Source organism: Eriocheir sinensis, chromosome 58 (genome assembly GCF_024679095.1).
Source record: "Eriocheir sinensis breed Jianghai 21 chromosome 58, ASM2467909v1, whole genome shotgun sequence".
Classification (NCBI taxonomy): domain Eukaryota; kingdom Metazoa; phylum Arthropoda; class Malacostraca; order Decapoda; family Varunidae; genus Eriocheir; species Eriocheir sinensis.
Genome location: NC_066566.1, coordinates 2,795,196 through 2,817,280, shown reverse-complemented (window position 1 = coordinate 2,817,280; position 22,085 = coordinate 2,795,196). Strand labels below are relative to the sequence as shown.

At 39.4% G+C, this 22,085-nt stretch overlaps 2 protein-coding genes across 6 annotated transcripts in view; one reads left to right on the top strand and one right to left on the bottom strand.

Annotated features, from left to right (window-relative positions):
- LOC126985041 (nucleolar protein 14-like) overlaps nucleotides 1–7,393 on the top strand; it is a 15,635-nt gene extending 8,242 nt beyond the window's left edge. Inside the window, exons 13-17 of the mRNA XM_050839300.1 lie at nucleotides 1,129–1,295; nucleotides 1,579–1,911; nucleotides 2,543–2,698; nucleotides 2,973–3,094; nucleotides 4,565–7,393. Of these exons, the coding sequence (XP_050695257.1) occupies nucleotides 1,129–1,295; nucleotides 1,579–1,911; nucleotides 2,543–2,698; nucleotides 2,973–3,063 (747 nt within the window). The 3' untranslated portion in view covers nucleotides 3,064–3,094; nucleotides 4,565–7,393. The remainder of the gene's footprint in view (nucleotides 1–1,128; nucleotides 1,296–1,578; nucleotides 1,912–2,542; nucleotides 2,699–2,972; nucleotides 3,095–4,564) is intronic.
- On the bottom strand, nucleotides 4,266–22,085 carry LOC126985043 (arginyl-tRNA--protein transferase 1-like). Of its 5 annotated transcripts, none has more exons than XM_050839304.1 (11): nucleotides 21,871–22,085; nucleotides 19,290–19,416; nucleotides 18,600–18,709; nucleotides 18,200–18,310; nucleotides 16,748–16,900; nucleotides 15,731–15,939; nucleotides 14,376–14,537; nucleotides 10,603–10,784; nucleotides 10,026–10,278; nucleotides 8,759–8,907; nucleotides 4,266–4,737 (listed from the first exon to the last, which is right to left on the bottom strand). In XM_050839304.1, the coding sequence occupies exons 1-10, from the start codon at nucleotides 21,974–21,976 to the stop codon at nucleotides 8,761–8,763; spliced, it is 1,560 nt and encodes a 519-aa protein (XP_050695261.1). In that variant the 5' UTR covers nucleotides 21,977–22,085; the 3' UTR covers nucleotides 4,266–4,737; nucleotides 8,759–8,760. The 5 variants fall into 5 exon arrangements, with proteins under 5 accessions (XP_050695261.1, XP_050695262.1, XP_050695259.1 ...); XM_050839305.1 differs by having other exon boundaries at nucleotides 4,266–4,679; XM_050839302.1 differs by having other exon boundaries at nucleotides 4,266–8,907.

Genomic DNA, 22,085 nt, shown 5'->3' with positions numbered 1-22,085 from the left:
TAATGTTAAAACTGTATAATTCGTTGGTTCAACCCCGTCTAGAGTACTGTGTACAGTTTTGGTCTCCCTATTACAGAAAAGACAGAAAAGTTGGAACGGGTTCAACGAAGAGTAACAAAGATGATTCCTAGGTTGAGAGATTTATCATATGAACAAAGGCTTAAAGAAGTAAATTTATTCAGCCTATCAAAATGAAGAATGCGAGGCGATCTAATAGAAGTGTTTAAAATGTTTAAAGGATTCAGTGATATTAATGCGGAAGATTACTTTACAATTGATCGATCAAATAGAACAAGAAGAAATCACAATTTGAAGATAAGTGGTAAAAGATTCTCGTCACACGAAGCTTAACACTTCTTCAATCGAGTTGTTAATGTTTGGAATTCTCTACCCTGTGATGTTGTTGATAGTACAACAGTTACGGCCTTCAAGAATAGATTAGACAAGTATTTTGAATCCAACCAGCAACTAAGATATTACTCATTGTCATAATGTTAAGTTCTTTCGAATACTGGTGTCCTTGTCCGCTTTTATCACCTGGTTAGTGGTAGCAGTAATGGTAGTTCTTTCCTCTTTCCTACATAATTTCCATGCAGTTTTTCCATGCTGCATGGTTCTTTTTCCTTTCCTGCCAGCTTTGGCTGGAGGGATGTAGGGGCGGGGAGGAGCCTTTGCCTTTGCTGTCCTTCATCTTCCACCTTTGATTAGATAGTTAGTGTAGCTTGTCACAAACAGCCTCGTAAGGACCAGCAGGTCTGCTGGTGTTTGTTCTTCCTTTGTGTTCTTTGTGTACACACGAATGTGACAACAGAAGGCTGATATGGTGTATAAAATGCACATTCTGTTGTATTTTCAATACTGTGAGTCATGGTTTTGGTCTCTTACAAATCACTATTGTAAAACATTTGTTTTATACTCATACCACCATCATGAAACAGTTGTTTTGTATTTGTATAAGCATAGCGGCAGAGGCTGCTTACTTGTACAGATAGAAAGTATGGAAACATTGTTACAAATGATCTTTCTTACAATAATTGCACACTAGTGTTCAGCCTCTTGACCAGTCTGTCTGTAGCACTGAAGTCATGGGTAGAGATGCAGTCATTTATTTTATTTTATTTTTTTCAGTATTTGAGTCTCTCAAAAAGATTTGTACCTGAATTGACAAACTCAATGGCTGGCCTTCTGTTCATGGCTGTTGGAGGCAAAGACAAGACTCGGCTGCCTCTCACTCCGCCCTTCAAGTGTGTGGGGCCCACGGCTTCCCTCCTGCTGCTGGAGACTGCTGTGACAGAGTGAGTTGTGTGATGGGCTGTGCTGTGCTACACTCTGAGATTCAGATAGTCTTTGGAAAAAATTTCGATGAGAATGAAATTTTTTGGATATAATCTGGGTAAATTTTATCTTTTTCAGGAAGTTTAAGGCATTGGGTTTCACATGGATAAGGATAAGATTGAATTTCTTCTTCAAAATAACATTTTTGGTGGTTCACTTTTTACACGAGATTTACTTTTACATGATTATATGTGTGGCATGTCATAGCAAATTATTAAACAGTATTCATCTTATTCTTTCCAGATTTTCAGAAAGCAGATTAGCATTTGCAGACATAAATGATAAAGAAGCACAGATTGATGACTCCTTTAAAGTCAATGTCCTCTGCAAGGTTATCAAGCTGCTCAAGCTTCTGTGTAATTGTTGGGTCGAACTGCCATCTATCCGGGCCATCATGGCACCTGTGAAGACATTGCTGGAGGCTCTTTCCTTAGAATATTACCCGGCCAGTGCAAAGGAGTTAGTAAAGGAACTCTTGTTGGTGCTGGAATCTTTACCAAGTGAGAGCAGCATGCTGGTGAGAGAAGAAAAGAAACCCACAGCAATTAAAATGCTGGAGCCTGCCATTGAAAAGATGTAAGTATATTTATTGTTATACTGATTGTGTCATCTCTGATCCCTGAGTCACAATTATTCAAGAATACGTGGCTCCTGTGGCACAGGAGGTAAAGGTTTTGGAATGAGCCTCCAAAACCCTTTTGCCCTAAATATGTCAAAGTTGGTCACATGTTCTTTGACTGTAGGAAGTCAAAGAACATGTAGGATGTGAGGTCATGATGATGGTTATCCGTCTGCTTCTTGCTTCAGACTGATCATTACAGAAGGGCCACTCTTAGTTTTGTCCATGAATTCTTTCTTTTGACAAGTCCTCTCAATCTGAAATTATCCTCATATTTTTGTTTTATTTTAGTGCTGTCATTTGATGAACAAGTAACTAACATCTCCATTTTATGTCCACAAAGTCTTTTCATTTACACTCAAATCCTCTTAGTCACCCACCACTGTTTATTTTATTTTTGTCCCTCGTCCTTCCTTTATCTGATTCCCAAATGTTGGGTGATTTTCTGCATGCTAGCATACTTTAAAGTTTCGTAATATGAGGGAAATGAGAGTTACTGCAGCTACTGAAAGGGTGACATTGATACTCGTATGCTTCACATGGGTTTGTCTTATAATTGTTGTTCATAACTTGTGCCAATATTTTCAGAATTGATGGTGTAAAGAAGCGCCATGGAACAAAAGAATACCTTGAGAAACAGAAACTTATTCATAAGCTGAAGCGAGAAAAGAAGGGAGCAAGGAGAGAGATACAAAGAGACACGGCTTTCCTGGCTCGTCAACAGCTTCAGGAGACACTTCAAAGGTACAGTTGTTCTGGTTATGTATGTGACGAGATGCATGTTGGGCTCCTTGCTCCATCAGTCAGAAGTTGAGGACTATGATAATTGGTACCATTGTGTGCTGTATGATTTTTCTCATTTAAGTAATACAATTTTCAGGAGGACGAGTGTTGGTACATTTCTTTGTTGGTGTCATTTTCTTACACATCATATCATGTCATGTCACTTGTGCTGTATGTGGTGTCTCTGAATACACTTTGATTCACTTTGATTTGTAATTGATTGTTGATTTTGTAGCGATGCTGAGCGCAAGAGGAAGGTCAACCAAATCATGAGTGGCCTCCAGGTACAAGAAGGAGACTTCAAGAAAATGAAGAGGAACAAATGACAACTTCCTGGTGTCAGTTTTCATCAAACCGGTGAGTTTTTTGGTGAAAATGTCTAGTTCTAACACACACACACACACAGAAGAAAAAGGAACTTAGAGAAAAATATTGTGGATAAGTGCAAAGACCAGCCAAAACGGTTTTATAAGTTCATAAATGGAAAACTGAAAAATAGAGATGAGATCCAGGAAGTTAAAGTTAATGGTGAAAATTTTGATAGTATAAGTGAAATATTAGAAGTGATGAATAATTGTTTCCAAACAGTGTTCACAAGGGAGAGTGAGAGTGAAGGTATAGATGCAGTGCCGGAGGATAGAGTTGGACTGGAAAGGATACAAACATCAACAGATAAGTTAGAAAATTATTGGAAGAACTGGATGTGAGGAAATCGTTAGGACCGGATGGTATATCAAATTGGGTGGTAAAAGAGTGTAACCAACATATAGCAGGAAAGCTGAGCAACTTGATTAATGTCTCACTATCACAAGGGAAGGTACCAATGGACTGGAAACGGGCTTATATCAGTCCAGTATATAAAGGAGGAAGTAAGGAAGATTCGTTGAACTAAAGGCCAGTGTCATTAACAAGCGTAGTAGCCAAGATGTGTGAGAAAATTATAAAAAACAGATGGGTGAAGTATTTAGAAAGCAACAGTATATTAACAAATAGTCAATTTGGATTCAGAGGACGATGATCTTGTGTAACTAATCTGATAAGCTCTATTCAAGAGTAATTGATATAATACAGGAGAGGGACGGTTGGGCGGATTGCGTGTATGTGGATTTAAAGAAAGCATTTGATACAGTGCCCCACAAGAGATTAATATGGAAACTCAATCATGTTGGAGGTCTGGGAGGTTCAATGTTGGATGGGATCAATACTTGTAATTTGGTTAGTGGCCTTACATGGCTGTATTACATAAAGTGTACCTTTATCAGTAGGGGACCTCAGATATACACCCTCCTTTCTTTTTTCTAAGTTTCAATGATACTTTGCTGGTGAGCTATTAACTAAAATGATTCTGTTCTGTCGTAGAGACACAACAGAAAATCTTAAAGCAATAGTTATAATCTAGGTTGAGCCTCCTTTAATTAATGCTTTGATCACAAACATAGTATATTATACAGCAAAATGTGTTGTTATAAGTACTCAGAGTCTCCAGAGATAGACTGTAAGTTTGTGGTTTTAAATGAAACCAAATCAGTCTCTTTTGTGTACTTTTTAAAGTCTTTCAGACATATGGTAAGTAAAGTTCACAGCATACTGAATGTAATGTTCCTACAGTGGTAATACATAAGCCATATGTAGCATTTTATCAGGATTAACTAGACACATTACTTGAACACTGTCCCAGCAGCACAGAAAACTTTACTGGTTTGAATGGAAACATCAACAGTAAACAAATCTCACAATTAGTCAATCATCAAGTCAATCTCAAGTCTGCATTATCATGTCCACTTATTATAATCTAAAGGCACAAATTCAGTTTGATGTTCTTTTCAGAGTTGAACAGTTTTTCTCCTCAAGAAACAGTTCCTGAACTTCAACGGGTGAATGGTTCAACCACTGTGTGTAAGGCGTCTCTCCATCCAGGCGGCTTCCTTGCAGGGTGAGACACCTGGCAAGGACCATAAATTGTCAGAGGGCTGCAACACTTTGCAGGGTCCACAATGCACCTGGTGGGGATACGCTTCTTGTTGATATATCAAAAAAGACTTCCAGTTTATCTCTGGAGCCCCTTTGAGGTATTATACAATTACAGCACAGCAGGTAGTGACTTTTTTATTTTTAAAATTATCTTCCATTACAGCTGCCTTTCCATTTTGTATAATGTTGAGTGTAGTAGCAAATATCTTATAAATGGTAAGATGCTCCTACGGGGAAAAATTGATCTTTCAACATTGGGGCCGCCAAATGGCGGGATGAAGAGTATCCCCTTTCTCCCTTGGGCAGTATGGCAACTCCTGCCTTCTGGAGAATATTATTTCCCTGAAAATACTATCATTGGGAATTTTGATAAAAAGTATACACATACATTAGTCTCTATTGTGGCAGGAGTACAGAAATATGTCATATTGATGAATATAAGTGTATGAGGTCCTTTTAGAGATTAAAGGTGCTATCACACGGCAACTTTAGGACACAACAGAGCAGTTAGACTGCATGGAGAAGCCAAGAACAGCAGGAAGAACCTACTGTAGTGCATTTGGTTGCTGCAATGCTAGAGCACAACAGCCAGAATGATCCTATCAACCTCTAACATTGCAGCATCCAATTACAGTACAGCAGGTTTCTTCTGCTGTTCTTGGGTTCTGCATGCTGAGTTTCATTGATGTGTCCTCTCTGACACATTTCTATACTCCTGCCACTACAGAGACAATCTCATGTGGATACTTTTCATCAAAACTCACAATGACTGTATCAACAGAGTAATGATAATCTCCACAAGGCAGGAGTTACCAAAGAAGGATGGGACGTGGCCATTGACAGATTACGTTTTGTATATTACCCTTGACTTTAACCAATTTTCATCAGAGAAACTGAAAAAAGTCCTGTAATGTCGCACCACTGACTGCTGCGGATTGAACTCAGGCCTTCTGAGTATAAGTCAGGACAGCAAACCAACTGAGCCACTGATGAGCTACAAGGTCACTGCATCGTAGGCCATTTCAGCAGCACCTTATTCCTGACGCCCTGCACTGTGAGCATGAAGGAAAGGTGACCCCGCTCAAACTCAAGGTAGCTGGAGATGCTTTTAATCAAGCCACAGTGGCACATACATAAGAGAAACTGCAACAACGCAGTGAAAAATCACATAATGTAACTCCTCTGAGTGGCGAGGTTTGAACCTGGACCTCCTGAGAAGTCGGCAGCAAACTGAACAGCTCATTGGTGGCTCAGTTGGTTTGCTGACCTCGGATGGCCCAGGTTCAAACCCCACCCCTCAGTGGTGTTAAATTGCAGGATATTTCACTGTGTTATTAGAGTTTCTCTAGTGTATATATACATTGTATGTGCCATTCTGGATTGATTAAAAGCATCTCCAGCTACCATGAGGGTGAGTGGGGTCACCTTCATGCCCACAGTGTGGGGCTGGGGCATCAGGAATAGTGCCACAAAACTGGCCTCTAGCACGGTGATGTTTTAGCTAATCAGCGGGTCAATTGGTTTGCTGCCCTGACTTCTACTTGTAAGACCTGGGTTTGATACCTGGCACTGAGTGGTGTTACACTACAGGAAACAATTTCCAGTTTAACCCTTTCCATCCGTGACGCAGACGTCGGCGTCACAGTATGAAAAGAAAGGGTTAAGAGGAAATGGAAGAGGATTAATCCTCTTCTAAACCTCTCAATTCCTTTTAATCCTCTTCTATTTCCTCCTAAGAGGTTTAGAAGAGGACTAAAACCTTTTTCATATGGTGACACCATTGGACACCAACGTCGGCATCACCGGAGTGAAGGGGGCAGCAGTAATTACTGCAAGTGGTGAAAATGACTACTCAGCTAATCCATCTATTGCTAGCAATTGAATATTAAGCTGTTCTGACTGAACAGCAGTTGGAGTCAGCCAGTTCCCTGAACATGCTAGAAAGTGGCCTATCCACACAAGTTCAGCCGTTCTCTCTGGCAAAATATTTTTTTATTTATTTTTTTCATGCTGGATTTTACTACAGTAAAAAGAATTTTGGCATGACAGAAGTTCTCCTGAATGCAATGGTCAAATTTTGTATAATATGAAAAGGAAAGGAAAAAAAAAAAAAAAACTTTATATAATATAAACTAAAAATGGCAGCCAACATTGGCTGCACAAGGCAAGATGTCTGTCCCACAGTGTAAAGCCCCTGTTTTATGGTGATAACAACTTGGTTCACTGTTACGTACTTCTCTTCCTATCTACATTTTGAAAAATCTTATTACTTTATCATATGGAGAACTTTCTGCCACACCACTCCTCGATAGTTACATACTATTGGCATGAACAAAAATCATTATGAACTTTCATAGCCCACATGCAATTTGATTTCTACTATCTTTAATATATTTGAACTCATATGTTAAATCTTAATTCATTATCATCCTACTTTCCAAGGAAAAACTAAATACACAATGTAGGCGAGACTGGCTGACTCAAAATTCTGTCCAATTGGCAAGATGCTTCAGCTTCAATTGCAAGCTGGGAGTAAACAGAGTATTACAGTTCCTGAGTCCAAGGCAATCCTTACTTGACAATGGCTACTGATTGTCACGCAAAACATTTGTGCATATTATGTTAAGTTTGCTAATGTACATGACTGGTCTAAATTTTATATATTTAATAAATGTCCAAAATGAACCCAAACTTTCAACATCCTCCACAGTAATCTGTCTTCTGTATCATGTAGTGAGGAGGAGACGGCAACAAATGAAATGGGACACACACACACGTGCATCATTCTAGTCCTCTTCTTGCCAACAGTTTCCTAGTTTAAATCCAATGCATGTTTCCCTGCATAGTGGTTCTTTGAAATAGTCACTTAATTTCTTTGAATATTCAAATCAGGCAAGCACCATACATTTTTCATCCAATGCTTATCATATCAGTATATGTAAAGTGTAGTTATTGTTTGGTCTTTTATCATTTGCAATACAAGTAATGCAGAAGATAAAGAAACTACTTTTTAATTAAGAGAAATGGGACTACATACAACATGGCACCTCATGAAATATATTTAAGATTTGTTACTTGAAAAAAAGGATAGACATAATGAACATTGTCCACTCTTTCTCAGTAAAACTGAACTTACACAATACATCAAACACTTTACAAGCATTGCATTAACTATATTTTCTGGCATATAAGGTGAATGGATTATAAATGACCCCAAAAATCTAAATTACAAGTGTGAGGTTAGATGTATATCCTCTGTCTGTGTAAGACTACCCTTAAATTGGGAATCATTGGCAGGTCACAGCCAGAATAAAAGTTTTATGGAAACAATGGGATAATCAGTTGCCTGATTCTAATACACAAAGAACTACACACCATGGAGCAAAAACAGATGCAACTATGACACTCTATCATCCAGGGAACTGTTGACACCAAGGATGAATGACCCCAATCATTTGCTGGCCTTTGTACCCGCCAGGACCGGTGGCTCAACATAAATTGCCACGGGTGGAACCAATCAAATTCAGTTAACTGATCTGGTTCCTGTAATAACTATCCCTGACCCTTTAAACAGAATGATTATAACTTTAAATCCTCTAATCTTTTACATAACAATCACATATATCTACTCAGTTTTTGAGGCTTTGTTTAATCTAAAACAACCCTACATCTGAGCCTTTGTGAACCATACTTATGTAGATAAACCGATTTACAATAATGCACATTTTTAAAGCACGCAGTAGAAAGCTACAACTTATAATCAAATTATATGTTGAACCCATGTCTACAGGACTAGCATACTTTGTATGTGCTTTGAAATCACGGGGGATTTTTTGGTGATTTTTGGATATTTTCTTGAAATAGTTTAAAAACTAATAAAGTATATCAAATGTTTTTTTTGCAATATATCAATAGATGTTAAAATGTTCATATTTACTTTTAATACTGGATATGGCTTATATTCAAACCAGATGTTAATACAACTTAAACTAGTGAGAGAGCAATATTGATTCTTTACAAACGATCACTGTTGATAAGTATGGTACGTACGCTTAACTTCTGCAGAGCAATAGGGAATATGCACTTTTGGCCCCAACTAGGGATGCATACTCATTTATTTCTTCATCTTCATCATCATCAGCACAGTCTGCCTGGTAGTTTCCGTACCGTATCAACATCTGATTATGAAGTATAAGAATCTGAAAACAAGGGCAAAGGAGTATTATGTCAAAGCTACTTTAAATATTTTGCCAATGTGATGCTAAAGGGAAAAGCTATACTGATATGTTTGAGTCATGAGAATAGAGAAATGGTTAACAAAATGGTAAAAAAATCTCAGTGGACTAATGAGGGAGAAATAAAGGAGGTGATTTAAAAGAAAAATTACCCATCAGAAAGAAATCTTGTAATAGTGTAATAAGTTGTAATTTTTCTTTCTCCAACGGATGCCACCACTCATGTGCTGATGCTTCACCAGGTGTTTTTTTATAAACTAACGTGTCCTGTGCTATGCCAGCGGTGCTTTGTTTACAGAGGAAGCGGGATGGTGTGTTCCCAGGTCCAACGTGTCCAGCACTAAACAATACAACCACTTCATAAGACCACAACCTTTACATAAAACCACATTTAAGACACACAAGACCGTATTGAACAATGTGGCCTTGTGAAAAGGTAAAATGATTGTTTCACAAGATATCATGATGCTTCTGTTCCTAATAAGATAACAATATCAAGTCCAGTTGTTTGCCATCATGAGACTGGAAGTGTGCATGACGGGTAATGAAGTAAATGACCATCTGTGCTGACTACAGAAACGTGTTAAAACGTGTGGTCACAGCAAGAAAGATTTAATGAAAGTGAACAACCAGCCTTGATAGAATCATTTTATAAGGAATGGAAGCATTAGGACACCTCTCCTGAAATGATCTTTTCTCCTGTTCATGAGACACCACTGTGAGGCACCTGGGAAAACACATTCCTGCCTCATCAGCAAACCAAGCATTACCAACGTTGTGATGCACAGGACACACTGGCTTGCAGATGACACTTGTGAATCATCAGACATTTGTTGGATAAATGAAAATGACATATTGCCATATATTATAAGACATTTGTCATGGGTAATGACTCTGGAGTCACTATATTCATAAATACTACTAAATATAACCCAACCTGTAGGTATGTTTCTTGTTTTGTTTATATCAATTACAGTATAACAGGCAGGCCAGAGCCAAACATAATTAAAAAAAATGCCTCCCTAACCCCCCTGAGGGCAAAGACTCATTCCATCAGACATAATAAAACAGGCACGTCTTACTTTGCTAGTGTCCACCCGGCCATTGACGTCCACAGCGCTGGGGTTGTCAGTTAATCTGGAGTACTTGACTCTGTCCAGCTTGGGTGTGGCGAGTTCAATAGATATCCATTCATACGTCTCTGGGCACAATAGGTATGAGGGTTTATACTTGCCCTTGTAGCGCATCTTAGGACAGGAGTGTATGTAGAAGCCCATGTAGTACCACCTGAGGGATGCTGTTCTTTGTTGCAGTTCACGCACTAATGCAAGTTCTCTGCAAGAGGAGTTCGGGAGATTCAATGCACATGAGAAGTTTGCAGCATACTGAAAGCCACAACTGCAACTTGCATAACTGATAAATATCCATCATCTGACTAGCCTAGCAACCTAGTCAGAGCTCACTTTACTCTAAATTAATTACTGATATGGTACAGTGTTAAGGTAAACTTGAGCCATCTGAAGATATAGCTGGTCAGTAATGAAGTAACCATGAAAGAGAAAAGGAATACATCAATCTGTAATGGCCCTACTAATGGGGTTTTCCAGTCACTGTTTTGAATATTTCATGAAGGTACTTTGATCATTAACTTTGACTCACCTGAGTGAAGCATAGGTGCCTAAGGATAAGAATGAATACTCGGGGTCATAATAGAGGTAAACGGAGGAGACGCAGTGTGGCAGGATGTCGAGCACTCCCACTGCAATGAGTCTATCGTCCAGCCAGTACTGATGGTGGAAGGAGCCGTAGCCCAGCTCTGGCCCGCTGCTCGGCTGCCACTGCTGCCACGACACACCGCAAACAATTAGAGCAAGATTATGAGGAACTTGCATGATTCTAAATTAAAAAAATATTTACAGATCCGAAGGGCCTAAGATTGTAATTAAAGTACTCCACAAACAGGAGTCAGCACTTTTAATGTGTATTAATTGCTGTGGTTTCACAATATTATACATAAAATGAAACAGTACATGCCACCATAAATTACCTTTGACTTCCCTTGACAAGGCAAAATGGTACATTTTTTTAAATAAAACCCCAAATTATGAATACCTCATCATTTCTAAAACCAATGGGAAATCATTAGCTATCTCATTTCCTGTGTTAAGTAAAACAAAAGAGAGCCAGAGATTTAAGAACAGGAAAGTCACCTGAGAAAAGAAAAAAATAAAGCTTTTCTTTAACACTTGTAGTTTATGGCTCTGATCATACTCCCGTGCCCACACCCTGTAGCATGGAACAAGGAGCAATGGGGTATAAAAATGACACGTTGTTTGTTAACTCGGTATGTGTTCCATAAGAGATACTGTTTAGATATTTAAAAGTCAAGTGTTCTACAGACATTAGAAGGTCTGAGGGACATATGCTGGCATGTACTGCTTCAGCTCCACAGTCAAGGCAAACTTGTACCACTGAAAATGACAAGGGAATAATTACTACTGCTAATAATCTAAATGAGAGAGAGAGAGAGAGAGAGAGAGAGAGAACGAGAAAGAGAGAGAGAACGAGAGAGAGAGAGAGAGAGAGAGAGAGAGAGAGAGAGAGAGAGAGAAACAAAACATGAGTGCTCAGAGAGCCTACTGCCAGAGGCTGGGCCATACCAACAAGGGCCCGTCAACCAGGAAGCCTTGGTAGGACATCTTGTCACACTCGCTTTCTGAATCGTGGTGCACCTCCAGCTGGTACTTCCGAAAGACAGCATACGAGGCATTATAGGTGGCTTTGAATCCTGCCTCTGGGGGATTAACCCTCACCAGCTTCAACTGTCAAGAGTCAATTTATTGAGACTTAGTTCAAAACAGTCTTGTGCAAAAGTGCTATAGATGGTTTCTGATGATGTTTGGGGTAAGGTATTAACTTTTCAAAAATAACATTTTAACCAGTAATACACAGTACACTTGACCCTTGACTTCCCAGACTAATAGAGGGGAGTACCTCTCCGTGAACCACAAAAGTCCAGGAATTGCTACAGTCCGAGGGCAATTCCCAGATGTTTACCATGCTCGGTCCGGCAAGCACCAGTATTCCGTATACGCCCCGGACTTTTGCCACACTTTTTCCCGCACATTTAAGCAGCAAATCTAAGACATCACCCAAAGTAAATTATTCGAAGACTTGCATTACATGTCAACAAAGGACGCACTGTCAGCGGCAGTCACAAAGTGTCTGCCATTGTCTTTTTTGACTCGAGGTGCTTAATCGTATCATAACATGTATGTCATCTACTAATGAATGGTTCTTTCTACAGAAATCATGTAATAAATATATGAAAGAGGTGATAAAAATTTGATCATAACAACAAGCAGCTGCTCAGCTGATAAACATAGAAAATTGGATGACCTGTCTGGAATGGTGATGCAGCCTTCACCATTTTCTTCAACTCTCTGAGCGGGTCAAAAATATTATACTAAAGCAAATAATATAAGATTACAGCACGACTGCTTGAGGCCAATATGCCAGCTAATTTACCCCAAAATTACTCTTGTTTTTCATCTATCCTGACAGAAACTTGTGTAGTAATTGGTGGTGTAGCTCAAATATTCATACAAGACTTAGTTCCTTTTGTCTTAAAGGGCATTTTGTTATTATTAAAACATGTGGACCAAGGTTTGAGTCTCACCAATACACATTGATTTTTCAACCATTGCTTAGTGGCAGATTACCCACATGCTGCCCAGACCTTAAATCAACTCTAACTTCAGTGAGGCCACGGTTGCCCAAGAGAATGCTAAAAAATACCTATGGCAACCACAGGACATAGGATCACAGATATTTAACTTAGACTTCTATTTCAGGTCCTGGATTTGACTGAGCATATGTCCGACAATTGTCAGGTCTCAAATTTTGTCTGGGTATTTCAATATCTGGGTAACCAAGGGTCGAGTGTAATTCACAGGTCAAAAGTTCATCTAACCACAACACCCAAGCAAATTTGATGAGATAGTACTGAGCTAATGAAAAATGCAGAAGTAAACTATATGAAACATCTACTTAAATGAGCAAATTATCTTTATATGGATTAAAGGATGTATATAGATGAGAGTACTGTGCAGTATACCACAACTAGTTCTCAAAAATCCTATGATAGTTCCTGACTTTTAAGATCAGTCCCTACAGCTAAAAGATAAGCTAATAAAACAAATTTTACTGCATGAAAGAAATTGCAGTTATATATAAAAATAATCCTATACTTCCTCAGTCCTAAGGAACAGACTTCTCCAAGATCTCAAACTTTCTGAAGGGGAAGGCAAAACATGAGGACTCAAAATATATGATGCAAAGACAAAACTTGTATTTTCGGCAGACCTTTAATATTACAGGCTAATGGGGAAAAGGATGTCCAAAACACCTGGGAGTCTGAGTTTTCCTAATGACTACCTAACAACACACATGACTGCATAGTGCCCATAGTAGACACACAAGCCTTTTTGATCGTTTCAAATTTTTTAGCAACATTCTAATGCACATTCTTCAAAGCTTATTTTGAAGCTCATGACTCACTACAAATAAAAAAGACTGTGGCACTGACTGCTGACGTGCTGCTAAGCCAAGGGAATTAGTGATATCACAGGTATGCCTTTCTTGAGACATGACATGTTTTCGAGTGAAGATACTTGTGCTCAAAAAGACTAGCTGCATAGAAAGTTAAAAACTTTCATAAATTGATATCTAACAATTATCACTGTGTACCGGCTACTGAAGAGTGCCTCAGAAAGTACCAAAGAGTCCATTAGATCTGCCAACAATTGCCATCTGTTACTGAAACTGCTACAGTTGTTGCAAAGTTGAAATGAATTTATGAATACAGAAGTCGTCAAGTAGGCAGAGATTCATGATTCTGACAGTAAAAGTCAAATTCCTTGACTACTGATTCACTTATTTTCTAAAGGATATAGATTCCAGGTATTTAGAAATCCATACACAGATACCTTCTGCAGGATACCCAAACTTTTCATACAACTACCACCGAGAGCACCAAAATGGACATGCAGATATATTGACGCATTATGAGCTTAAAATTAACAACAATATCGACACAAAAGAATATAATTTTGCATCTTTCACAATTTTCCGAAGTAAGTCAATAAATAATGACTGTATGTACAGTACTATGTAAAAATATTAATAAATGCGGCTTCCTGGTTAACTGGCCCTTGTTTGATGTAGGAAAAGATTTATTAAAATTTATGAACTGTGATGGGGATTGTAAACCAGTAACTAAACACATCATGACAATCTGCTCCTGGCAAGTTGTCATGAAGAGCTACAACATGCAGGATGGCTATTCAGTATTTAACAGGCATTCCTTAATAAGGTCTTTGGTTTAGCTCATCCCCAGCACAGCCTCATGCCAGGGCAGAAGTGAACACTACCTCAAGGGGTGAATTACACAGGAACCGCTTATACTGAGACTCGTTACACTTGTCCGCCGCGTCTCCATGGATGGTAATTTGGTACCTCTGATAGACTTGGTGGGCCTTCTTGAAGGTCTGCAGAAACTCAGCGCTGCTTGGCTGGGAACGAACTAGTCTAACCTGTAAAGTTAACTTAAGTGTTTGAACTCTCTCTGAAGCAATTCTTTCATGGTTAATTCTGCTGGAATTAGTAACTCAAATAGGGCACAATACAGTCCTGTTAGGAACCATTCTCATCACCATCATCATAAATTTCCCAAAGCAAGAACTAAAGTAATTAAGGAAAGCCTTAAACCAAATATGTTTGTTATGTTAGGGGAAATACAACTAAGACAACTTGGTGGGAAAAACCCCAAAAGCCAACAAGACGAATAATTCATTCCTCCCTCATTTCCTACAGCCACTAAGTCAACACACACGCATGCCAAGACTCAGGGACAGGACAGAAGCCTTCTTCAAAGTTTTCTGATCTTTTGGAGGATAAAAATTAGAAAACTTCAAATTCCTATTATCTTTTGGAGGATAAAAATTAGAAAACTTCACATTCCTATGATCTTTTGGAGGATAAAAATTAGAAAACTTCAAATTCCTATTATCTTTTGGAGGATAAAAATTAGAAAACTTTGAATTCCTATTATCTTTTGGAGGATAAAAATTAGAAAACTTTGAATTCCTATTATCTTTTGGTGGATAAAAATGAGAAAACTTCACATTCCTATGATCTTTTGGGGGATAAAAATTAGAAAACTTCACACAGATTTTTGGAGATAAAAATGAGAAACTTCATAATTCTGTCTGTCCCACTAATACACATGAGCACTGCAGGTTACTTGCTCCAAGATGGTCCACAGCGGGTGTCAGTTGCTTACATTTTTACGAATGTAAATAACACAATTGGAGGCTTATAAGAGGAAAATGGAACCCTATTTTATGCTCTGTCTCACAACTTTGGGCCACTTCCACAGTACAACCAGACCGCACAAATGCTAAATCAAATATCTTCCCAAGATTTTTAGATTTTCTCCAAGGCACAAGACTACACAAATGATAGAATGGAGTGGTTAAGTCTGTAAGGTTAAAACTGAATTGTAAACCTGTGGTATTCTTATGAACGTATGAAAGGTCCTCATCCAGTGTATGAAGTCTAGTTAAGTCTCAATGAAGTCTCTGGTGCCTAACTTGCTATAAGAAAGTGAAGCACTCCCCCCCGCCCTCCCCCACCATGAGAGATAAACTGTTTTGACGATGATGGTGATGGTGCTACGTGGAATCGCTACAATCCTTGATCTTTCACCCAAAACACTTGTACACACCTCCAAGGTATGTGCTGGGTTTGCGGGGGGAGGTTCATTCAGGTAGTCCTCAAGTGACTTCTCGGTGTTGTTTGGTTTGGAAACGCTAGCCTCCATGAGAGATTCCCCTCGGGCCAAGGCTTCCTGCGCCTGCTTGGCCAGCTTAGCCTCTCGCTTCTCTCGACGGATTAACTTTGCTTTTCTGCAGAGCGGCCGACTTGCATCTGGACCTGAATATTCGAGGTGGATGATCAGTTGGATTTTGTAAATACTCACATAAAAGTTAAATTTTCAGATCTTAACCCAGTAGCAGCAGGGATTATGTTTCTTAATGGTCCCCCCAAGCGAGAAAAATGAGAAAAAATCACTCCTCACACAAACCATTTTATAATATATATCAAAGCTTTTGTGATCAGATTATATATCATCTATTTTTTGGGGGTTATATCATGGCACAAATTTGGCCCGTCGCTGCTACACGGTAAAGCCACAAATCTGGCCCGTCACTGCTACCGGGTTAAGGCCAAGTTTGCAAGTAACCTTTCACATGGCTGCTGCTTTTCTAGGGGCTAAAATTTACTACCCAACTGATCAGATCACAACCTTAGGGGCAACTGATTTTTCATGAGCATGATCTTTTGGTATATCAACTATAATGAAACATTTAATTGTTTGCTACTTGCAAAGAAAATGTGAATTATTGCTCAGCTGTCATGTAAGATTTAAGTCAACACAAGACATAATGGAAATCTCTAAACACTGAATTATGGACACATTAACCCGTCCGCTGTGATTGGCACGGATTTGGCTTTCACTGGTAGCCTGGTAATATATACTCCCAGGTCTTTCTCTGCCTCTGTGGTGGATGGTGGAGTGTTTCCCATGTGGTATTGGTATGCTGGATATCCCCTCCCAAGGTGCATGACTTTCCATTTTTCTTCACTGAATTGTAGCAGCCACTTTCCTGTAGCTTGGTGAGATGTCTTCTTGTAGGAAATCTGCAGACAAGGCGTTAACTCAACAAGGAAAGGACCTTACCTGTGCCTGAAGAGACGACCATCCGAACCTCTTGATTGATGCTGGGCGAGTCTTTGGTTGAGGAGGAGGCATTGGAGGTGGCTTGTGTGTCACTGGGCTTCTTAGCAGTAGGCACCACATTGGTTTCAGGCACAGCAATATTACTCGTCACACCTAGCAGAAATGTCAAAGTTATCAAACAATCACAAGACTAAAATTAATACTGTGCGTGAGTGACATCAAGCAACGTACCATACTCCAAAATTTTAAGTCTAGTATTACCTTAATCAGCAATGTTACCTCTAACTTCAGGAAAAAAGCTGTCCTGGTAGTGTAGAGTTTATAGGGGTGAGAGCCATATTTGTGAACATAAGTATTATGCTGAGCCTCCCCTATCAGATAATGTAAGTACTCTCCCAGCAATTAAACTTTTATCAGATAATTGAAATGAAACTCAAATGGAAGCTTGGCAGAAGATTAGTGGGAGACAGGGGCAGGTTAAGGGAAGAAGGGAGGTGGCCGGGTGGGAGGCTTGAGAGGAAGACAACAAGAAGAGGTTTGGAGGGCAGGTGAGTGAGGGTGAGAGGAACAGAGAGTACAGGATAATTCACAGGTTAATGGTGTATTAGTCTGAGGGAATAATGGTAGAGGTGGCAACAAGAGGGGTTGGTAAAGGCGGAAAGAAGACAGGGAATGGGAAAGGTTGGAAAGTTGGAAAGTTTCGTTTAGTCGGCGCAACATCTGTGGTCATATGCTGGAGAGAGACAGAAGGGGAAGAAATTATAGGAGAAGAGAACAGATCCCAGGAGATGGAACACAACCCCCGATTAATACCTGGTACCCATTCATTGCTGGGGGGACAGGGGCATAGGGTATCGGAAAAGCCGCCCAAATTTTTCCACTCCGCCCGGGAATCGTACCCGGGCTCTCTCGGTTGTGAGCCGAGTGTGCTAACCACTGCACCACGAAGCCCCCCGAATGGGAAAGGTGGAGCGGTTGATAAGTGAGGGAAGGATGGGTGATTAACTGCATTGCGTTCTACTCCTTTACATTAATTTAAATTCCCCTTTACTTTATGATTTAGGGATAGAATCTGCTTTACCCATTCAGCCCCTCCACAATCCATTCCCTTTGCTGTCACACCCAAACCAAATCTCCCATACATGCTTTCATTGATTCCTTCATCCCATCAGGACACACTGTATGCACCTCGTATAAAGCTTTGCAATTTAATTTTTCTATACCTTACCTGTACATTTTCGGTGTTCTAGTTTGACTCAAGCAAAAAATACTGTTCTAAGATATTCAACCTCGAGAATGTGTGATACCTTTACACTAAAAAAAAAAATAATAATAATAATAACAATAATAATAATAATGCATGTTTTATTTTTGTCTCTCTCTCTCTCTCTCTGGAATAATGATAATAATAATAATAATAATAATAATAATAATAATGAGTATGATACGTACTTTGCTCTTGGGTCCTTATAGATTTAGGTAAGGTTACTGAAGACACATCACATTTTGCTTCGAATTTCGGCTTCACATATTCCTCGTTATCCCCAATTACTTCAGCGTTACCTGGAAAGATAATAGTTTTAGATTTAGAATGTTGACTTGAATCACAGTTGCCAGATTACCGTACTCAGAGCATTGTATTTACCGGTTTCTGACTCATAATAATTGCCAAGAAACACCAATAATTAACCATTTTATCAGTAATTGTATATGAAGCCAGTTTTTGGGGTGGAGGAGACAGTTTTTAGGTCGGAAATCGTCAATCATAAGAGGATGAGTATGACAGTCTGGCAACGGAGACTTGAATACTCTGAGGCACTGGAAAAGCTCTTCACATTAGAATCACACGTACCCATCTCTGGCGTCCTGCAGTCTTTCCTATCTCCGTGGCTGAGGTACCGTCGCATGCGCTTAAGAACTTTCTTTTGTGTCTTGCTCAGCTTCAACTCCAGGGCATCACATCTATGACAGGAGCAAGATTATGGCAAGGGTTCATGTGCCGCCAAAGGAAGGATAAGAAGGATGAGGAGACCCGTATATTCAATACCAGAATTGTTTAGTTGTGTTTGGTGGTAAGAATTCATTTTAACCCGGTAGCAACAGGGATCATGTTTCTTAATGGGAAAAATCACCCCTGACACAAACCATTTCATAATATATATCAAAGAATTTGTGATCAGATTATGTATCATTTATTTTGGGGGGTTTATATCATGGCACAAATTTGGCCTGTCGCTGCTACACAGTAAAGCCACAAATCTGCCCGTCGCTGCTACACGGTAAAGCCACAAATTTGGCCCGTGACTGCTACACGGTAAAGCCACAAATTTGGCCCGTCGCTGCTACTGGGTTAATGACTGACCCTTGCATTGTGTCTCATACTTGAATGATACTCAGTCCTTTTCAAACAGCAGAAGAGAAATAAAAAGTAGAACAGCAAACTAGGACAAACTACAGTGTACTCTAACAAAATAACCAAGGAATGCATCATGGAAAGGTCTCTGTCATCCACCCAAATAAAATAACCTTATCAGGAACCTACTTGATGGTGTACATGGGGCAGCAGGTCTTGTCCATGGTGGGCTTGTAGCAGTACTTGCCGCTGCGGCGCCATCCTCGGTCTATCAGGGTCTGGTAGTCGCCAGTGGTCATCCTGTGTGCCCACATCCCTGCCAACAAAGTTTCTATTGAAATGGATGGCACGATCAAGCTTGCAAGAAGGGGCAGCTAATATATTTTCGTTTTAATATTTTAGGGAGTGGGGTAAATAACAGCTAATAAAAGGACAAACTTACAAAGTTTCAAAATTTAAACTTTTTGTAAAAATGGAGCTACTGCAACACAAAATGCCTTGTGCCTTGTATGAAGACGTAACTGTCTAATAGTAAATGAAAAGGCATTTATCATAATGTAAGACAGTAATCTTTCTGCCTCATTGCAACTATTTCTGAACTAGAGAACCCCATCAATAACCTAGCAGAGAGGATCCCTCAGAAGACTGAGGAAGGTGGATTTTCCCACTGCCTCGACTGCTGACTGCCATACTGACAATGAAGCACTGAGAAGCATATCACATTCATCATAAACAGCCTTATATAACTAATCTAAATGAACCTAACATCACCTCCTAAAGAGGGGGAGGTGCCCCCTTGAACCCTTTTATATTGATGGAATCAGATCAGATGTCACCAAATGGAGGGGGGCGGCAGCTTCACCCCTTTTATTTTACCACGCCAGAAATGGTTGGGGGAATGTGTAGATTACCATCACCTACTCTGGTGCCAGTGACAACAACAGCGCAGTGTGAATCGTATCACACGTACATATCATAAACAAATGAATTTAACAAATCTAACCAAACTAAATCTAACATAACGTGACCTACCCAATGACAAAATGTGATGTGCTAGACTGCGTTCAAATATTTTTATATAAATATTTTGAAGTTTCTTTAATTTTCCGGAAAGTATTAGTTACTGCACTGGGTTCAGAGGAATATAATACAACACATAATGTAACTCTCAGCATTAACTTAATGTAAGTTGGCTACCATAAAAGAAATATTAGTCAATGGTTATAAAGAAGGATGAATAGTACGACAAGATGTTAGAAGAACTGGTGTCTTATTCTACAGTGTGACGGGTGAAAACCTAAATAAAACAATTCCCTGGTGTTGACAGCCCTCCTTCCCCAGTGCTGGGTATTTTGAGTCTGTTGGAGTGAGTTAACAATGTCTTTTGTTATTTCAGAATATAACTTGTAAATGCAATATTATGATGCCATGTACACCTAGACATTGATTTTATTTCTGGGCAAGTGTTTTTTTTATTAAGCAGATTGTCTTATTTTCCAGAAAATTTCATTAAATGATTGACTCTCCAAAGCCTGAGATGCGCCTGCCACCTCCCAGTTCCCGTCCGTCATCACTGGCCAGTGTAGTGGACCACCCCCACCTCCGACACCCTGCCCTGTGCTGTGTATTTCCGCCACCCCACATCACACGCCCAATAAATTTACACCAACCTAACCTAACTTAACATAATGCAACTTACCTAACTGGGGAGGGGACTTTGCCCCCCTCGGACCCCTTAAGGTGCTCCCATTTCTAGCTAATATAATCTCTGACTCCCTTTTACTTTTCTTGATAATCCTATTCAGTTCGTCCCTAATCTGTCTGTACCTAATCAAGTCAACTTCCTCCCCACTATTCTGTAACTTACTAAAAGCCCTCTTCTCCTCTCTGATTTTCCTACCTATCTCCCGAGTCCACCACAATATTTTCCTACTTCCTTTCCTAATAGCTATGTCTGGTATGCACTGAGCTACTGTAATGCCAGTATTTAATTAAGTACGGGATGAATAGAAATTAGGGAGGAATAAGTAGTTTTAAGTATTATATTTACTTATAATACTTAAAACCCCGATCACACTGACAACACCAAGCAACAGTATTTAATTAAGTACGGGATAAATAGAAATTTGGGAGGAATAAGTAGTTTTAAGAATTATATTTACTTATAATACTTAAAACCCCGATCACACTAACAACACCAAGTAACAGTAATAGTAACAGTATTTAATTAAGTACGGGATAAATAGAAATTTGGGAGGAATAAGTAGTTTTAAGTATTATATTTACTTATAATACTTAAAACCCCGATCACACTAACAACACCAAGTAACAGTAATAGTAACAGTATTTAATTAAGTACGGGATAAATAGAAATTAGGGAGGAATAAGTAGTTTTAAGAATTACATTTACTTATAATACTTAAAACCCCGATCACACTGACAGCACCAAGTAACAGTAATAGTAACAGTATTTAATTAAGTACGGGATAAATAGAAATTAGGGAGGAATAAGTAGTTTTAAGAATTACATTTACTTATAATACTTAAAACCCCGATCACACTAACAACACCAAGTAACAGTATTTAATTAAGTACGGGATAAATAGAAATTAGGGAGGAATAAGTAGTTTTAAGTATTATATTTACTTATAATACTTAAAACCCCGATCACACTGACAACACCAAGTAACAGTAATAGTAACAGGAACAGCTTTAATTCGGCCCGAGACAGGAAATAAATGACACCAAACGGAGGGCTGCAGAGGCTCACCATGGCTAAAGTTGGTGTTCTTCGACTTGCAGTAACCACACTTGTAGCCGCTGTGGTCCCGCATATATTCCACAATGGAGCAGGAAGGGTCCTCCTCAGCGGCCATGGTCCCGAGCCTCCTCAGCACTCAGCACGCGCCAGCACCAGCACTTCCTCAAGCCTCAGCACTCAGCAGCGGTCTGGCGGGACTCAGCCTGCCCACGAGCCTAAAATAA

Coding starts and splice junctions, on each gene's coding strand:
- LOC126985043 (XM_050839302.1), bottom strand. CDS start 21,976: ATGGCCGCTGAGGAGGACCCTTCCTGCTCCATTGTGGAATATATGCGG. Junction 19,417..21,870: donor GAACACCAACTTTAGCCATG/GTGAGCCTCTGC, acceptor CTTTGTTGGCAG/GGATGTGGGCACACAGGATG. Junction 16,901..18,199: donor TATAAGGACCCAAGAGCAAA/GTACGTATCATA, acceptor CATTTCTGCTAG/GTGTGACGAGTAATATTGCT.